This window comes from Muscardinus avellanarius, assembly GCF_963383645.1.
Source record: "Muscardinus avellanarius genome assembly, chromosome: 7".
NCBI lineage: Eukaryota > Metazoa > Chordata > Mammalia > Rodentia > Gliridae > Muscardinus > Muscardinus avellanarius.
Window position 1 is genome coordinate 104172166 of NC_137793.1, and position 17623 is coordinate 104189788.

The 17623-nt window shown below is 48.0% G+C and overlaps 1 protein-coding gene across 1 annotated transcript in view; it reads left to right on the forward strand.

Annotated features, from left to right (window-relative positions):
* Positions 1–2672: 2672 nt before the first annotated feature.
* NMNAT2 (nicotinamide nucleotide adenylyltransferase 2) overlaps positions 2673–17623 on the forward strand; it is a gene marked incomplete at both ends in the record, with an annotated part of 149111 nt that continues 134160 nt past the window's right edge. The window contains one exon of the mRNA XM_080699287.1: positions 2673–2757. Within this exon, the coding sequence (XP_080555413.1) occupies positions 2673–2757 (85 nt within the window). The remainder of the gene's footprint in view (positions 2758–17623) is intronic.

Consider the following 17623-nt stretch of genomic DNA (forward strand, 5'->3'; position numbering starts at 1 on the left):
AGATTCAATCTGCAGTACCACAAAAATAAATAATAAATAAATAAACAGAACCTCAGAACTAATATATAAAGCTGGGTGTGGAGGCACATGCCTGTAATCCCAGTACTTGGAAGGCTGAGGCAACAGAATTACAGGTTCGAGGACAGCCTTAGCAACCAGTAAAACTCATCAACCTAGTAAGACCCACCCTGCTTCAAAAATAAAAATAAAATAGGGCTGAGGTATAACTTGGAGGTACACCCCCAGTACCACACACACACACACACACACACACACACACACACACACACACACACACAAATAGCCGAGCATGATGCCAGATGCTTGTAATTCCAGTACTTGGGAGGCTGAGACAGGAGGACCACAGGCTCATGGCTAGCCTCAGCAACTTGTGAGGGCCTCTCTTCATGAGACCCTGTTTCAAAAATGAAGAATTAAAAATATATATATATTCAGGGCTGGGGGTATAGCTCGGAGATAGAATGCCCCTGGGTTCAATTCCTAGTATACAGCCGGGCATGGTGGCGCATGCTTGTAATCCCCGCTCTTGGGAAGCTGAGACAGGAGGATCGTGCAGGTTCAAAGCCAGCCTCAGCTGGCTTAAGAGACCCTGTTTTCAAATAAAATATAAAATAGGTCTGGGAGTGTAGCCCGGAGGTAGAAGGCCCCTGGGTTCCATCCTCAGTACCACCAAAATAATAATAATAATAATAATAATAATAATAATAATAATAATTCCTAGTATACAAAAAAAAAGAAACTGTATATTAGTCCCATACATAAGAGCTTTAGTGCCTTCCTTTTGTGATTCTGCTCTAAGTCTTTCCACTCAGAAAACCTTCTGGGCCATCATCCCAGCCTCCCAGCTGTACTCAGTTTGGCCCTGACCACCAGCACAGTGTCGCCTACCTTTTCCCTCGTGCCCGCCCAGTCTGTCCACCTGTACCTTCTTTCTATGGGCATGGGAAGCCGTTCCCTATCCTGAATACTGGCATCAGCAACTCCATCTCGTCTAAATGGTCTCACCCTAAACATTGTCTCTCCAGAGAGGCTCTCACAGACCACCTTATCTGTCCCCGCCTGCCCCCTATCTGATCTGTCAGAGAGGGAATTACATCCATTTTTGTGCATCACACAATGGCAGTGTCTCCCTCCAGCATAATGTAAACTCAATAAAGAAATGGGCAGAATAGCAGTGAGCACGCAGTACTCAAGCAACACTGGTCGAATGGCAAAGCTTTGTCTCAACTGGATAGCTTAAGACTACAATCCTCTCCTCCTCCTCCTCCTCCTCCTCCTCCTCCTCCTCCTCCTCCTCCTCCTCCTCCTTCTTCTTCTTCTTTTTGTGGTACTGATAATTGAACCCAGAGGCATTCTACCTCTGAGCTACACCCCCAGAACAATTTCTTTCTCTCTTTCTTTCTTTCTTTATTTTGAAACAGGGTCTCACTAAGTTGCAAAGGGTCTCACTTAGCTGATACTGGCCTTGAACCTACATTTTTTTTTAATCTCAGCCTCTCAAGTACTAGGATTACAAGCATATGCCACCATGTCTGGCCCAATTTTATTTCTTATTTGGAAACAGGGTCTTGCTAGGCTGATGAGAGTCTCACTACTTGTGGACACTGTCCTCGAACCTGTGATCCTCCTGTCTTGGCCTCCCAAGTACTAGGCTTACAAACGTGTGCCACCATTCCCCAGGTGCTGCAATCATTTTCTAATACAGCTTTGTAACCCTCCACATCCTCTCACATGATGCTTCAAAGCACACAATGGGTGTGTGCTTTGAAGCATGTGTCCCTCTTTCTTTCTTTCTTTCTTTCTTTCTTTCTTTCTTTCTTTCTTTCTGGTGGTAGTACTGGGGTTCCTGGAAGCCCTTCTACCTCCGGGCTACACTCCCTGACCTATTTTTACATTTTTATTTGGAAACAGGGTCTCCTAAGCCAGCGCACGCGGCTGGCTTCGAACCTGCGCGATCCTCCTGTCTCTGCCTCCCGAGCAGGGATTACAAGCGTGCCCACCACGCCCGGCCTCTATTTCTTTCTTGGTAACTGCTAGGCCGCAATATGGATTCAGTTCAACAGTTCAGAGTCATTCGATCAGGAGGAGAAAGAGCGGCAGGAAAGGAGCCGGCTGAAACGGCCCACTGTCACCTCTCACTTAAAATGTCGAGGAAGTGAGAAATAAGATCCATGAGATCAAGACATATTTGGAGTCAGAGATGTTGGAGAAAGTAGATGGGAAGAAAAAAACCCATTAGCTGAGGGAGGAGGACAAATAGAGGAGTCAGGAGACAGCGCGCACTCCGTGCCCTGAGCACCCAAGGTTCTGGGCTTGGGTACCAAGTCCTGCCCTGCAGATAAACACCAAGGAAGAGAGGGTGACCGAGTGGAGTGGGGCCGGGGGAGAGAAAGGCGAGGGAGGGGCGCCAGGACCAGAGATGTGGGGAGCGGGAGGAAGCTAGAAAGAAAGAAGGGCTGAGCGGAGAGGGAGGGCGCCGGCAGCCGGAGCTGCAAGCGTTAAGGGGAGGCGGAGTGACGCGCTGTGCGTCTGGAGCGGCTCCGCGGAGTCCACAGCACCCACAGCGAGCCTCGCCTTCCTCTCTCCTCCGCAGACGGATCGAGACACAATAAGAGGCCACCGGTGGACCAGGCGAGGGGCCCACCCGCACCATGACGGAGACCACCAAGACCCACGTCATCTTGCTGGCCTGCGGCAGCTTCAACCCCATAACCAAAGGGCACATTCAGATGTTCGGTGAGCGCCCCTTCGCGGCGCCGAGGGGCGTGCGCCCACCGAGGCGGGGGTCTCGGGGCCTGGGGCGGGGCGGCGGCGGCGGCGGGGGTCCCTAGCCGGGGCGGGGGCTCTAGGCGGGAGAGCTGGGGCGCGGCGGGCGGGCGGGGGGCTGGGCTGGGCGGCCGGGCGCGGGGCGGGCCGGGCGGGGGGAGCGAGCTGTTTGTTTGGGCGGCGAGGTCTGCGGAGTTAACCGCGCCCGGGGCGGCGCGCGTGGGTTTGGGGATTGTGACCCTGTGCGGCCCGCGCGGGGCGGATGCCGCGTGGACGGGGAGGGGGCCCGGGCTGCCCACGCTGGGCCGCCGCGGGGACCGTGCGCGAGCGGGTGTAGACGGATCAGGCCCGAGCCGGCAGGCTCGCGCGTGCGGGGCGTGTGCACGGCGCGCGTGGCGGGGCGGGGGCGCAGCAGCGCGCGTGTTTCCTCCAGGCTTCGGGGCGTAGAGAGCGGGAGCGAGCCGGGGCCTGCGGGTCTGAGGTCCAGCGAGGCCGGGCAGGGCGCTCGCTGGACGCGGGCTGGACGCTCCCCCTCGGCGGAGAAGCCGCTGCTCCGGCAGCACCCGGAGCCCGCGGGCGCGTTTCGGCCCCCGGGGACAGCCGCGGGGGCCACTTTAGAAGCAGGATGAGAAGTTGGGAGTTGGGGTGCTTTGTCCTGGGCCTCGGGGCCCGGGAGCGGGCACCGGTGCGCTGGGGCGGCGGGCCGGCCTGGGGCCGGCGCTCTCCGCAGCCCGGTGCTGAAAGCCGGGTTTACCGAGCCCAGCGCGGCCGCAGCGACCCGGCGGGCGGCGGGGGCTCCAAACGCCCCTAAGCCGAAAGGCGCCGGCCCGGGCCCGCCTGGTCAAAGCCCCTCGGGAAAGAACACCGGCACCGAGCGGATCTGGGGGTCGCTGTGCAGGTGGAGGGAGGGAACCCGAACGAGACCGAGCGTCCCTTCCTCCGGCTCCTTCGATTTTAACGTGGGCTTCTCGTGTTTGTTTTGCGCTAAGGCCACTCGGTGCAGCGAGGCTGTTCGGGGCTCGCCAGCGCCCAAAGGAACCGTCCGCGCCCTAGAAACGCGCCGTCCGCTTCCCGGGGCGGCCCCGCGCCCCGCCCGCCGCCCGCACCTCCTCTGCCCCGCGTGGATGCCCTTTGGTCCCCTCCCTCGGCCAGGCCGGGGAAGCGCTTTGCGGGGGAACTCCTGAGCTGCAGGAATCTGCAGGCTCTTCTCTTCTGGGGCCTAGAGAAGTGGCTAATCCTGCTTGTTTTACATTAGAAGAGGGACCGATTTAAGGGGAGAACTCGGGACTCTGGCTCTGTCCTGCAGCTGAAGAAAGTTCAGGAGCAGCAGCTATAAAGGCCTTTGTTAAGTGGGTGTTGATCTGTCAATTCTCCAAGAGCTTCGACTTGTGACATGTGAATAGAGGCCCGAGCTGTAGCAGAAGGGTTTATGCAGAGAATAGGCCCAAGAAGATGTGGACAGCGGTGATTATTTACTTAGTATAAGCACTTAGGACCAAGCAAGAATATCTGTCCACAAAGCCCTTCGAGTGCCTGTTAGTTGATTATAACCCAAAGAGCAACACAGAAAAAAAAAAAAAAAAAGTGATGTGCTGACTGGCTTCAGGGCGCTCAGTACCTAATGAAGGACTCGGCACATAAAAGCCGAGAAGAAAGCAAGAACAAGAAGGCAAAATGCATATTCTAATTATTTTTGTTGAATCTCTTAAGGGGTTTTTTGAGCTCTCTCTCTCTCTCTCTCTCTCTCTCTCGAGCGCGCTCACGTGTGTGTATGTGTGTGTGTGTGTGTGTGTGTGTGTGTGTGTGTGTGTGTGTGTGTGTTTTACTGGAGATTGAACCCAGGGGCATTCTATCTCCAAGCTATACCCCAGCCCTATTTTATTCTTAATTTCAAAACAGGGTCTTATTAAGTTGTAGAGGGCCTCACTAAGGTGCTGAGGCTGGCCTTAAACCTGCGATCCTCCTGGCTCAGCTTCCCAGGTTTTGGGATTTCAGATGTGTGCCTCCATGCCCAGCTACCCCACATTTTTGATCTCTGAGTCTTCCATACTGCATGACAGGCAGGAGGTGCTCATTAGCTTTCTGATTGCTAAACTCTGAAACCCTCCATTTCCTTCCAACAGATACTAACAGATTAGAATCAAATTTGCCATTAACTCACTGGATTCCTAAATATGCATTTCCTTAAGAGCTCATTTCCATCTCTAAAGAAACAGATTACCTATGAATGATTTCCTTCTTTTAAATAGGTTTTTAGAAGCTGGGCATGGTGGCCTTTTTATTTTTTTCCAGTACTGGGGATGAAACCCAGGGACATTCTACCTCCAAGCTACATCCTCAGCTCAATTTTTTATTCTTTTTTATTTTGAAGCAGCATCTCACTGAATTGCAAAGGGCCCCATTAGGTAGCCAAGGCTGACCTCGAACCGTGATCCTCCTGTCTCAGCCTCCCAAATGCTGGGATTACAAGCGCACACCCCCACTCCTGGCCTCCAGCCCTATTTTTTATTCTTTATTTTGAAACAGCGTCTCACTGAGTTGCAGACAGTCTCACTAAGTAGCTGAGGCTGGCCGTAAGCTGCGATCCTCTTGTCTCAGCTTCCCAAATGCTGGGGGTACAAGTGTGAGCCACCAAGCCCAGCCATAAAACATTTTAAATGAGTTTTTCTGTTACTCTGAAAGGGAAGTTGATATGACTTCTGCTATGTTTGACTATGGAAACACACAGGAAAAAAGGTTTGTGCTAAAAATATTTAAAGCCAGACATGGTGGTGCATACCCGTAATCTCAGTACTTGGGCAGCTGAGACAGGAGAATGGCAGGCTTGAGGACAGTCAGCAGGTTGTGAGACTCTCATCAACCTAGTGAGACCCTGTTTCCAAACAAAAAGTAAAGTAAAAAATAGGGTGGGGTATAGCTGGGAGGTAGACTGCCTCTGGGTTCCATCTCTAGTCACACACACACACACACACACACACACACACACACACAGGTGTTTGATATGTATATATTCAAATTATAACTAAAATGTTTTCAGGGATGAATAAAATTTAGGGCAAAGTAAACCCATAAACTAATGACGTCATGTGCCACTAATGATGTCATGTGTCACTAATGACGTCATGTGTCACTAATGACGTCATGTATCATGGGGCTGCTGCGTTATATAAGAAGCTAATATGAAGCTAGAAGTTATTTTTAATGTAAATTATTTGTTTTGACAACTTTTTTTGTGTGTGTGGTACTGGGGTTCCTGGAAGCCCTTCTACCTCCGGGCTACACTCCCAGACCTATTTTTACATTTTTATTTGGAAACAGGGTCTCCTAAGCCAGCGCGCCCGGCTGGCTTCGAACCTGCGCGATCCTCCTGTCTCTGCCTCCCAAGCGCGGGGATTACAAGCCTGCGCCACCACGCCCGGCTTGTTTTGACAACTTTAAGGAAAGACATACCCAAGTATAATCTTACCAAACTGTGTAGTTTCTACATGTTTAATCACTAAGAACTTTCATTACTGTATTTGTCAAACCCACCACTGGAAGTCATATAGCAAGTTTAAACAGTAAGACAGAACTGATAAGTTATTTGGCCATTAAAACGAAAAGAATTAGGGGATTTAATAAAAGTAGAAATATATCCTGTTTTTTTATGGTTGCTAAATAAGAAAGGCTTCATTTTCTCTACTTTACAAACAGTAAATACTGAGGCTTCCAGTATTCCTATTTCAAAATAATTCTGCTTCAAACAAGTTAAGTCTTTTGAAAAGATGCAGGATCCAATTATGCTCCTCTTAAACGTTAATGAAGAGGGCTCTCTGCTCGTGTGGTTGGAAATGCAGCTCCTGTTGCTACAGTTAGAATCTTGACAAAAAGGAATCTGAGTGGCTCCTGATGCAGAGAAGGTTCAGAAATCAACAACGTCTTTAATAAGCTCAAAATGCTTCTATCAGACATGTTGGCTGTGCTGGCACATGCCGGCAATCTCAGTACTTGGGAACCTGAGACAGGAGGATCACAGGTTTGAGACCAGCCTCAGCAACTAAGACATTCTCAGCAACCTAGCAAGACCCTGTATTTTATTTATTTATTTATTTATTTATTCATTCATTCATTCATTCATTTATACTGGGGATGGAACTCAGGGGCATCCTACCTCTGAGCTATGCCCCCAGCCCTGTTTTACTCTTTTATCTTGAAACAGGGTCTCACTAAGTTGCAGAGAGCCTCACTAAGTTGTTGAGGCTGGCCATTAACTTGCAATCCTCCTGTCTCAGCCTCCCAAGCACTGGGATCACAAGCATGCACCATCACGCCTGGCTAAGACCCTGTTTTAATATTAAAAATTTAAAAAGGGCTGGGGATATAGCTCAGAAGAAAAATGTCCCTGGGTTCAATCCCCAGTAGCAAAGAAACAAGCAATATGTTTACAGTGTTGTCTTTTATACTTTTGTACCACAGTTTCACAACTATGAGACACGATGAACCTACTTAGCGAAGCTCTCAGCAACTCAGTGAGACCCTGTTTCTAAATAAAATATAAAATAGGCCGGGGGGTGTAACCCAGAGGTAGAGGCCCCTGGGTTCCATCCCAGTGCCACAAAACAAACAACAACCTCAGGAAAGAACTAGTTTCAGGACATACAGACTGGCTCTCATTCATGATTCATTTTCAATATTCCCTTATAATTACAAGAATGATATTGAGATTCATTCATTAACTCCTCTGAAAGGAGGAATCATCCCAACTTAGCTGTCAACAAAGAGTAATGGTAACTTTGTACATTTTTTTCCCTTGGCAACACAGGCCAAAACCAAAATATATTTAACAAAGATAGCTATTCCCAATATCTCATGCTTAAGAGAAAAGACAGCCAGGCATGGCAGCGCACTCTTGTAATCGCAGGACTTGGGAGGCTGAGACAGGAGGACTGTGCAGGTTGGAAGCCAGCCTCAGCTATTTAGTGAGGCTCTCAGCAACTCAGTGAGACCCGGTTTCCAAATTAAAATATAAAATAGGTTTGGGAGTGTAGCCCAGAGATAGAAGGCCCCTGGGTTCCATCTCCAGTACCACACACATACAAGAGAGACAGAGAGACAGAGAGAGAGACACAGAGACAGAGAGATGGCAGCCAGGCACAGTGGCACCCAACTGTAGTCTCAGTATTTGGGAGGCTGAGACAGGAGGACCACAGGTTTGAGGCCAGCCTATGCAATTTATTTATTTTTTTTATTTATTTATTTTTTTTGGTGGTACTGGGGTTCCTGGAAGCCCTTCTTCCTCTGGGCTACACTCCCAGACCTATTTTATATTTTTGAAACAGGGTCTCTTACGCCAGCACGGCTGGCTTCGAACCTGCGCGATCCTCCTGTCTCCGCCTCCCAAGCGCGGGGATTACAAGTGTGCGCCACCACGCCCGGCAAGCCTATGCAATTTAGATCCTTAGCAACTTGGTAAGACCCTGTTTTAAAATAGAAAAATCAAACAGGGCTGGGGGTGTAGTTCAGGGGTAGAATGCCCCTGGGTTTTATCCCAAGTACAAAAAAGAAAAACTTTCTTTTCTTAGTTCTCTTGGGTTTTCTATTTAACTGGGTCCACAGACCGTTCTTTCCACCACTTCTCCCATCTTCTCCTTCTTCCCTACTCTGTCACCTCCAGTAGCCCCTGTCCACCTTCAGCGTTTAGCTTCAGCAGTACTCTGTCGGGGCTCTCCACTGCCTCTGGCTATACTCACATTCGTGCCCACAACCCTTCTACTTTTTCTCTTTAATTAATTAATTCATTAATTTGCACTTAGGATCAAACCCAGTGTGGATTCTAATTCCAAGCTACGCAGCCAGTTCCTGTATTTCTGTTTTGAAGCCAGGTCTCGCCAGGCCGATGAGAGCCTCGCTGCTCGCTGCGCTGCCCTGCCACCTGCTCCCATTCCAGCCTCCCAGACGCTGAGGGTACAGGTGCGCCCAGGCCTGGACCTTCTACGTTTTCAGGCCACTGATCTCAGCCGGTCTGTGTTCTGGCTGTCTTCCTTGCTAGGGCTTTGTCTCCGTGAGAACAGAAACAACCCGTCATCACACCACTGACATGTTCCTCAGTACCAATAGTGGCTGAATAAATAGAAAATAAACGAATGGCGAGAAGCTCGTGTCGGCAGAGGAAGCGGCCGTGTCCGAGGGCGGGGCTGATGGCCCGAAGAGTCGTGCATGGTACGACCGACCGAGCAAAGGTTCAGAGGACTCGAGGCAGAGACCAGTGAGCCGTGGGGCGGAGGGACAGAAAGGTGGACGTCTGATCCGTTACGGAGGCTCACAGGGTGTGTTAAAGAATCTCAACTCTACCTCATGAGGAAGAGATAGTCATATATTGATTAGGATTTCGTTGGATTTGGGACGTGGATTGGCACAGGCCAGGGTGCAGTGACTACTTGGGCGCAGTGTATCTCAGCAATACAGAGTGAGCTGGAGAAGATGGTCGCCTGGCCCCGGCTGGAGGCGTTTGGGATGGAGAAAGAATGTGTTTGAGAGTTATCTAGGAGGTCAGAGAGATGCTCACTCGGTAATTTGTTGCTCTCTGTTCAAGGGTTGTAAGTAGAAAACAATAGATGTAGGAAATGCAGATTTGGTTGGTTGGGAAAGGGAAGACCCGTGTTTCTTATTCTAAAATATTGGAAATACAGCCGAGCGTGATGGCACACCCCCGTAATCTTAGTCCTCGGGAGGCTGAGACTGGAGGATTGCAGGTTTGAGGACAGTCTCCATAAGTAGTGAGACTCTCATCAACCTAACAAGACCCTGTTTCTAAATAAAGAATTTTAAAAAAAATAGGGCTGGGCTCTAGCTCAGAGGTAGAATTCCCCCTGGGTTCAATTCCCAGTACCACAGAAAATATAAAAATAAAATAAAATATTGGAAATATGTGTTCTAACTAAGCCTGATGCAAAAGAAAAAAATACCTAAATTCAAAGTCTCTTTGTAGCCTGAGATAGCTGAGTCTTAGAATAAAAGCTCCCAGGAGGCTCTGGTTGGATTATTCAAAGTTATTCATAAGAGAAAGAGATCAAGGGTTAGCAAGTCAGTGAGACCATGTTTCCAAAAAATAAAGAATAAAAAATAGGGCTGGGGGTGTCGCTCGGAGGTGGAATGCCCCTGGGTTCCATCCCCAGTACTGCAAAAAAGAAAAAGGAAAGGTCAAGGTTCATTAACATTATGAAGACAAAAAGAGGTGGTTATTTAGCATTAAATGAGAGAGAACCAAGTTCGTAAAACTGAGTCAAGTTCTTAGAATGTTGAGCTCTGCGGCCGGCAGCAGCTGACAGCCCACAAACCCTCCAGCCCTTGCCGAGAAGGCGCCCGCCCGCGGTAAGAGCCTCAAGTTGCTCTTTTAGAATCTACCCAACTTGTTGATAAGTTGAAGGGCCAGGGAGGGCAGCGTGTGGGTCACTCAAGGGCGTCTTCCAGGAGGAGCTGACGTAAGAAGAGTGGGTTGAAAAGGAAGAACTTGACATTTTGGCTCCTGCAAGCAGGTGGCTTGACTTGCGTTCTCCTGCTGATTTCTTGGCTGAGCCTCCTGTGAACCTGAGCTGGGCGAGTGGCCGCTCTCCTTCGCAGGCGTCCGGCCCCAGCCAAGCGACAGGAGGCAACCCACTTGTGCTCGGAGAGTTTGGCAATGAAGAACTCTTTATTTCCAGTTCTTCTTTGCTTTTACTTGATCCCATTCTGCATAGATAAACTTTATGCTTAGAATGAAGAGGCTCATATGTCCTTCTTCCTTTTCTCTTCTCTTCTTTCTCTCTCTCTCTCTCTCTCTCTCTCTCTCTCTCTCTCTCTCTCTCTCTCTCTCTCTGTGGTACTGGGGATCGAAGCCAGGGGCAGTCCCAACCCTATTTTTCTTTCTTTCTTTATTCCTCTCTCTTTCTTTATTCCTCTTTCTTTCTTTCTTTCTTTCTTTCTTTCTTTCTGTTTTTGTTTTTGTTTTTGTTTTGGTGGTACTGGGGTTCCTGGAAGCCCTTCTACCTCCAGGCTACACTCCCAGACCTATTTTATATTTTTATTTTGGAAACAGGGTCTCTTAAGCCAGGGAGGCTGGCTACGAACCTGCGCGATCCTCCGGTCTCCGCCTCCCAAGCGCAGTGATTACAAGCATGTGCCACCACGCCCAGCTCTTTCTCTCTCTCTCTTTCTTTCTTCCTTTCCCTCCCTCCCTTCCTCCCTTCTTCCTTCCTTCCTTCCTCCCTTCTCTCTCTCTTTCTTTCTTTCTTTCTTTCTTTCTTTCTTTCTTTCTTTCTTGCAGTACTGGGGATGGGACCCAGGGGCATTCTACCTCCGAGCTACGCCCCCAGTCCTATTCTTTTATTCTTTCATGGTCTCACTGACTTACAAGGGGCCTCACTAAGTAGCTGAGGCTCTGTTTGCAAACCGTGATCTTCTGGTCTTAGCCTCCCAAATGTTGGGGTTACAAGCACGCGCCACCATGCCCAGCCTCTCAGCCCTGTTTTTTATTCTTTGTTTTGAAACAGGGTCTAACTGAGTTGCAAAAGGCCTCAATAAGTAGCTGAGGCTGGCCATGAACCCGGATCCTCCTGTCTAAACCTATGGTATTACATCACCATGCCCGGCTTCATATACCCGTTCAGAAATAGACTGGCACTTTCCAACACAAAGAAATGAGAAATGTTTAAGGAAAAGAAAAACCTGATTTCGTTGTGTCTATCATATGTATGGACAGATGTGAATTATTACACAGTGCTCTTTAAGTGTGTACAACTATTATGTGTCAAAAAAAGAAATAGTTTGAGCTCTTGTTTGGTAGGAACAGCCTTTGAAATGTTCTAAATCTTAGAGAAACATTTATATACAAAACCCAATCTTAGACCAATTCAAATGAACAGCCCAAAGCGTGGAAGCGAAATAAAAAACATAATCTGCCAACAGAAAGAGTTTGAACCTCTCTGCTTCCAAGACACCCTGAGACATGAGAGGAAGTACAGAAGGATGGAATATATATTATATATATATATATTATATTATATTTATTTTATTTTCTATTTTCTTTTTTGTGGCACTGGGGTTTGAACCCACCATGCCTTCCTCCTTCTGATAGCCAAGAGTTGTGGGGAAAGAATCTGGAGGACTGGGAAAACGGAAAACGAATGATGAAAACTCAGTTTTGAAAATGTTTCTTTGAACCAGGCGTGGTGGTGGACTCTTGTAATCCCAGCATTCGGGAGGCTGAGACCGGAGGATCATGGTTCGCAGACAGCCTCAGCTACTTAGTGAGGTCCTCTGCAACTCAGTGAGACCCGGTTTCAAAATAAAAGAATAAAAATTAGGGCAGGGGGTGTAGCTTGGAGGTCGAATTCCCCTGGGTTCCATCCCCAGACCCGAAAAAAAAAAAATGTTTATTTGAGCCAGGCATGGTGGTGCACACCTGTAATCCCAATACTTGAGAAGCTGAGACACGAGAATCCCAGGTTCACAGCCAGCCTCAGACACTTAGCAAGGTCCTCAGCAATTTGGTGAGACCCTGTTCCAAAATAAAAAAAAACAACAGTCGGGTGTGGTGGCGCACACTCGTAATCCCAGCATTTGAGAGGGTAAGACAGGAGGATCTGGGTTTGCCGCCAGCCTCAGCTACTCAGTGAGGCCCTCTGCAAGTCAGTGAGACCCTGTTTCAAAATAAAGAATAAAAAAATAGGGCTGGGGTTGTAGCTCGAAAGTAGAATGCTCCAGGTTCCGCCCCCAGTACTGCAAAAATAAATAAATAATTAATTAATTAAAAATAAAAAATAACATAGGGCTCGGTCTATAGCTCAGAGGTAGAATGCTGCAGAGTTCAGTCCCCAGTACTCTACACACACACACACACACACACACTACACCACACCGCACACACACACAGAGGGAGGGGGAGAGAGAGAGAGAAAGAAAGAATATATTTCTTTGAAAGATTCAAGTCTCTTCTGTTTTTTTTCTTTTTTGGTGATGCTGAGAATCACCATTTATGTGCTAGTCTATACCCACAGCCCTAAGATTGAGGTCTAAATTCCATACTGTTCTCTCAGCCGCCAGTACAGTGTTCTGTGTGTGGTGGTTGCTTAATTAATATTTGCAATGCCATGAGATATTCCTTCTAGTACAGTTCTTCAATTTTAGAGTTTGCAGATCACCCAGAATTGCTCAAAAAGGATTCTAAATGCACCGAGGAATGCATTCGCTCTTTTCTCAATACCTATTTTTGTAATCTTCAATAAATTTTGTTGAGACAAAGGAATCTAGAAAAATTCCTTAGGATTTGATGTCAGAGCCTAAGACCTGGGATACAGAAGTTCACCTTATAAAGGATTGCATAACTCTACTTAGGGATCTGATCCCTAGCTCAGCCATGTCCACGCAGCATCAGTTCACAGGGTGGGAGGGGATTTCTACTGCCAGAGATCTTCCAGTTACAAGCGTTCAACTGCGTGGAACACATTTCCTTCTTTGGGGTACAGTTTGGCAGCTAGCCGCAGGAGTGTTTTTGCCTTAAAAGCTGTTTCCACAGCTTACGTGGTGTGACCACGGCCAGCCTCTTGCTTCTGTATTTTGCATCTCCATGACTGATGAGCCCTGCCGCAGAGGCACACACTGTAGTGACCAGCATCTTCACGGTCTTCGTTATCCTAACAGCAGAGCTGCCTGATTTTGAGCTTTTGAAAATCCTACTGCCACTCATCAGGTTTCCAATAAGTGTATTGCATAATTCTCTTTAGTTTTAGATAAGTAAGCCAGCCCAGGCAGTTCTTACAATTCTGAAGAGAGAAGGTTAAGAGGAGGGGGTAGCCAGGGAGCCAGACGCCAAGGCCAGACCCTGGACATGGTGGCAGCTAGTCAGCCCTCTTGTGGGGGAAGGGGGATATTGAGGATTGAACCCAGTGGGATTAGACCTCCTAGCTATACCCCCAGCCCTATTTTCTTTTTTTCTTTTTTCTTCTCTGGTCTTAGGGATGGAAACCAGGGATGCTCTACCTCTGCGCTACACACCCAGCCCTATTATTCTTTTATTTTTTAAAGGGGTTCTTTTTGTGTGTGTGTCTCTTTGGAACCAGGTGCTTTGCTACTGAGCTACATCCTGGCCCCTATATTCTTTTATTCTGAAACAGGGTCTCACTAAGCTGTGCAGGGCCTCACTATTTTGCTGAGGCTGGCCATGAACCTGTGATCCTCCTGTCTCACCCTACCAAGTACTGGGATGACAAGCGTGCGCGCCCACACCCGGCTTACTATTTTTATTTTGAAACAACTCAGTTGCTGACGGTCTCGCTAAGTTGCTGAGGCTGGTCTTGAACCTGAAGTCTAGCCAGCGCTCTTGTTTCCCTCTTTTCTCCTGCTTCATAGTGCTTCTGTAGACGTAGCCATTTGACCATTTACCGGACAGTAGGACCATGAGTGAACCACATCCCCAGAGAAAACTAAGTGCTCGTAGCTTTTCAAGTGTGTAGACCAAAGATCTTGGACTAACGCTCCTCTCTTCCTTCTTCTGCACCCCTGGCTATGTCAGCAAATATTGCGGAATCTTTTATGGTTGTAATGGTGCTATAGACTCTTCTTCCTCTATTCAACTATGATTTGTTGAATAGGGAAATTAAAACTAATAGGCAGCTTGGTGCAGCTTTAACAAGTCTTTATTACAAGCTCAGTAAGAAACAGAAAGAGAAGAGAAGAAAAAGCAGTGTGCCCAGGGCATGCTAAAGAGCCCAAAAGTGGAACTCTGCCCCCCTCTCCATCCTTGGCCTTTAAGTAGATTCTGTATTGGTACGTTTTTATCAGCGTTACCAAGGCAATGGGCGAGGAACTTATTTCTTAGGCCAGTGGTGCCTCTTTGCCTCTGGACAGTGCACTTACTAAGTGCAGGGGTCGATGTCTACCTGGCTTCCACCTCTATTGTACTAGGCCGCATTGGCTGCTCATCAACCCTGGATGCTTTGAAGCAGCTCGTAGAGTTTATCTTCCCTATACCCAAGCCAGGTCACAAAGGAGAGGAGGTAAGCAGAATGCCTCTACTATTTTTAGGGCTAAAGGCTTTAATTGTGTCTAGGGCTTCTAAGGCCAAAGGCCTTAATTTCCTTTACGTTCTTACTATAGGTTAACCACTAAAGCAAAGGGTGGGGCAGGGGGAGCTCTGCAGTGTAACAGCAGCCCCCTCCCCGCCTGAGCGCCTGCGCAGCACCCGGACTCTGACTGCTTTTGACATTTTGGAAACTGATACCAGAGCAATTTTTTCAATACCGGTATGATTTTTCTTTCTTACAGTAGTAACCTGGATGTCAGGTGTGCCGCCCTGAGGACCCCCACACGGAGGGCACGATATTCAAGAATAAAGAGCAAGAGCTTAGCATGGCTTGGTTTGGCTTGGTTTGGTTTGGTTTGGCTTAGTTTGGCTTGGTTTGGTTTGGTTTGGTTTAGCTTGGTTTGGTTTGTTTATGTGGAACTGGGGATTGAACCCAGGGACATTCTGCCTCTGAGCTACACCCCAGGCCTCTTTTATTTTATATTTTGAAACAGGAACTCAGTAAGTTACTGTGCTCTCAGCCCAGACAGCTGCTCTCCAGCCAGGCCACTGGGTAGCTCTGGCTTCTAATCTCAGACTCTCCCTAGTACCTGCCCTGATGGCCCTTCACCATCCAGAGGGCAGCTTCTTCCTCTGGGCATCCTTTTACTCATTCTCACCTGTCTTAAGATATCTGAACTGCTGTGCTTAGTTCATTACCCCAGGGCAGAGGAAACACTCTCCTCCATGTGTCTATTCCCGGCCTAGCACAGTGCCTGGGGCACATCCATTGAACTCGCTGAACACTGACAACAGCCACTGAGCCCCTCAGGACTCACCCTTCCTGCCCACAGATCTCCCAAAGACCCCGCAAGGCTGGCAGGGAATTCTGACGTTTTATTCATTCATCACACATTTATTTAGCAAAGTAAACAAAGGACCCCGACCATGGGGAACGCCATTCTCACTAAGGAGACAGACATTAAATAACAGACATAGCAAACAAGAAAATAACGTGTTTGTTAAAGGGTAATAAGAGCCTATAATTTCAGTACTTGGAAGGCTGAGACCTGAGGACCATGGGTTCAAGGCCAGTCTCAGCAATCTAGTGAGACCCTGTTTCCAAATAAGTAAAAAGGAAGCTGCGTGTGGTGGTGTGCACTTGTAATCCCAGCATTTGGGAGGCTGAGACGGGGAATCGAGGTTCAAGGTTTGCAGATGGTCTCAGCTACTTAGCGAGGCCCCTGGCAACTCAATGGGACCCTGTTTAAAAAAAAAAAAAAGAATAAAAAATAGAGCTGGAGGTATAGCTCAGGGGTAGAATGCCCCTGGGTTTCATCCTCAGTACCAAACAAAACAAAACAACCCCCCCCCAATAAATAAAAAGGGCCAGGGTTGTAGCTTGGAGGTAGAATGCCCCTGGATTCAATCTCAGTACAAAAAAATTAAAATTAAAATTAAAAAAAGGTGCTAGAGCTCAGAAAAGACAGAAGCATTGGCGGACAGGGGCTGAGGGCACCATGTGAGATTCTCTATTCTGTGAGGGCAGGAAGCTGGCCCCACGGAGCAGCCTGAAGAAGGCCACACCAGAGCGAAGAGGGAGGAGAGTGAGCTAGATGTGGGTGCAGCCACTCGAGGCAGAGGGGCCCTTGGTACAGAGACTCAGGCTGAGGCAGGGACATCAGGAGGGTGGCCAAGGATGAGGCGGCAGAGGTGTGGGCGGGTGGCAGGTGTGGAGGCCTGGGGGTCCTCGGGGGCCTGGAGTCTTCCTCTGAGCCAGAGTGGGAGCCACTGAGGATTTTGAGCAAAGGAACACCTGGCTTCCGTTTTCAAAGGATCACTCTGGCTATTTGTTATTATTTTTAATTTTTTGTGGTACTGGGGGTTGAACTCAGGGGCATTCTACTTCTGAGCTACATCCCCAGCTCTATTTTTTAAATTTTATTTTGTAACATAGTCTTGCTAGGTCAGTGACTCACTACTTGCTGAGGCTGTCCTTGAACCTGTGATCCTCCTGTCTCAGCCTCCCAAATATTGGGATCACAGACCTGTGCCACCACACCCAGTTTATTATATTATTGTTTAAATGTGCTGACTTTCCAGCGAGGAGTGGGGCTTCCCAATGCTTTATTCCTCAATATTTTTCTAATCCTTCATCTTGGTGTCCACAGAAAGGTAGAAGAGACATTCCATGGAGCCCGAGATTAAACTACATCAATGCTATTGCTGAACTATTTATTTTTTTATTTTTTATTTATTTTATTTATTTATTTATTTATTTTTATTTTTTTATTTTTGGTGGTACTGGGGTTCCTGGAAGCCCTTCTACCTCCGGGCTACACTCCCAGACCTATTTTTACATTTTTATTTGGAAACAGGGTCTCCTAAGCCAGCGCATGCGCCTGGCTTCGAACCTGTGCAATCCTTCTGTCTCTGCCTCCCAAGCGCGGGGATTACAAGCGTGCGCCACCACGCCCGGCCTTGCTGAACTATTTATGTGCTGATAAATATTTGGCAGACTGTCACTCATCACATGCACTAGAAGTTCTTTGAGATAAGGCCATTTTGCTGGGTGTAGTGAGACATACCTATCATCCCTGCTAACCTTCTAGGCTGAGGCAGGAGGGTGGCAAATAAGAGGCCAGCCTCGGCATTTTTAGGGAGACCCTGTCTCAAAAACAAATATTAAAAAAGGGCTGGGGGTGTAATTTAGTAGTCAAACACTTGCCTAGACTGTGAGGCCCTGGGTTCAACTCCTAGTAATGAAAGAAAGAAAGAGAAAAATGAAATAAAGAAAATGAAGACAGGATTTTTTAAAAT